General features: G+C 46.3%; 1 protein-coding gene across 1 annotated transcript in view; it reads right to left on the bottom strand.

Annotated features, from left to right (window-relative positions):
- NPLOC4 (NPL4 homolog, ubiquitin recognition factor) overlaps nt 1–2,107 on the bottom strand; it is a 98,511-nt gene that overhangs the window by 65,745 nt on the left and 30,659 nt on the right. Inside the window, exons 4-5 of the mRNA XM_023511174.1 lie at nt 1,188–1,310; nt 37–131 (exon numbers count right to left, since the gene is read on the bottom strand). Of these exons, the coding sequence (XP_023366942.1) occupies nt 37–131; nt 1,188–1,310 (218 nt within the window). The remainder of the gene's footprint in view (nt 1–36; nt 132–1,187; nt 1,311–2,107) is intronic.

Raw genomic sequence — 2,107 nt, 5'->3', positions numbered from 1 at the left:
GCAATTATGCATTCAAGGTTATAGCAAGCTGCTTACTTGTCAGCCCCGCCGGTCAGCTTGCGGATGTAGGCATGGAAGGACATATGCTTCACAGGAGGCTCAAGGTGGTTTAGGTAGTCTTCGTCAAATGGCTGCCAAAAAACACAAAATCAGCAAGTACAGTCACACACCTGCCAGGGTACTCACAGCACAGAGGCCATGCCGCGCACATGGAGAAAGGAAACAGGCAGCTCGGCCTCCACCAGTTAGGACCCACAGGACAAAACAAGTGCTGGGTTCTCACGGATCTCTCTAGGTCAGAATGGAATATTTCCTTGTGTACCATCTATCTTTTTAAGATATGAATCTCTGTTAAATATAAAACACCCTCAGTCAAGTAAGTTTCAGGAAAATTTTACAAAAAGAAATGCCACAAGAAGAAGCAAGAGGAACCCTGTGCAGAAAATCAAACTGGCCTTGCTGCCATCAAGTCAGCATTAAACAGTATCCAGTCAGCGTTATCATGGCAATGCTCAATCTCATCAGGACAAATCCGCAGAGATGTGAGATTCCAGGCAAAGTAAATCACAACAGTGATGAGCACAAAAACCGACAGGCCCAGCTTAGTGTCAGATCTTAAAAGGATTGTCTAGGCAGCCACTATAAATGCTGCCCCTTTGTCAAAGCCACACGAGTGCTTTAACCATTCATAATCTACCAAGAAGGTCACTCCCATAAATACAGGCTTGTCCTCTTGGTGCAGTTTGCACCAGTGGGAATACGAGGCCCAGGGCAATAAATAGATGACTTGGTTTTCTTTTTTGAGACAAGGTCTTATTCTGTTGCCCTGGCTGGAGTGCAGTGGCATCATCATAGCTCACAGCAACCTCAGACCCCTGGCCTCAAGCGATCCACCTATCTCAGCCTGAGTAGCTGGGACTATAAGCGTACACCACCATGTGTAGCTAATTCTTGTATTTTTGGTAAAGATAAAAGTCTTGCTATTGCCCAGGCCAATATCCACCTTCTGGGCTCTAGTGATTCTTCTGCCTCCCAAAGTGTTAGGATTACAGGCCTAAGCCACTTCAACAGATAAATTCTTTAAACCACCACAACGAAGTACAGAGACTCAGAGATAGTATGGAGAGAGCTCTGCTGTCAGCAACCCACCACATGGGTCCCAGGACTTACTCCACAGAGACACTCACCTCTAGCGGAACACAATGCACACATTTCCCCAAAGGGCCATGGCGGCATCTGAAAAGAGCACAAGGTAAAGAAATACACAGTGCTAAGTAGATCACTTTATCTGCTGCTACCTCCCAACGTTTCTGATATTTAAACTGTACATCACGCTTTTTAATAGTTTTCCCTACTCACATGGAATTACTTCAGGTGGTATGTGGATGATTATTTTTATTTCAATACATATTTTTATTTTTGTTAAAAGAGGCAGGGGTTTTATTACATCACCCAGGTTGGAATACAGTGGCTGTTCACAGACACAATCATGGCTCACCATAGCCCTGACTTCTAGGCACAAAGTGATCTTCCTGCCTCAGCTTCCTGAGGAACTAGGACTAGAAGTGTGCACCTCCATGCCCAGCAGTCTACTATTTTGATCTGTATTCCAAAAAAAATGACCAGCCAGATGTGGTAGTCCATGCCTGTAATCCCAGCACTGTAGGAGACTGAGGCAGAAGAACTGCTTGAGCTCAGGAGTTCAAGATTTGTCTGAGCAGAGTGAGACCCTGACTCAAATGCAAAACCCAGCTGGGCGCCTTCCACAGGCTGAGGCAACAGGATGTCCACAGCCCAAATCTGAGGTCACAGTGAGCTATGACACCATTGCACCTCTTCTCAGGGTATAGGGTGGGAAACTTTCTTAACAACAACAAAAAAAGATCAGCACTCGGGGGAACACTTGTGGATCAGTGGGTAGGGTACCAGCCCCATATACCAAGGATGGCAGGTTAGAAACCGGCTCTGGACAAACTGCAACAAAAAAAAGCTGGGCATTGTGTAGGCGCCTGTAGTCCCAGCTTGTTGAGGCAGGAGAATCACCTAAGCCAGACGTCCTCAAACTGTGGCCTGCGGGCCACATGCAGCCTGCCTAGGACATTTATCA

Source organism: Otolemur garnettii, unplaced genomic scaffold, assembly GCF_000181295.1.
Source record: "Otolemur garnettii isolate 467f Iridium unplaced genomic scaffold, OtoGar3 scaffold00018, whole genome shotgun sequence".
NCBI classification, from domain to species: Eukaryota; Metazoa; Chordata; class Mammalia; order Primates; family Galagidae; genus Otolemur; species Otolemur garnettii.
Note: the sequence above shows the minus strand (reverse complement) of the source record. Positions and strands in the feature narration are given on the sequence as shown.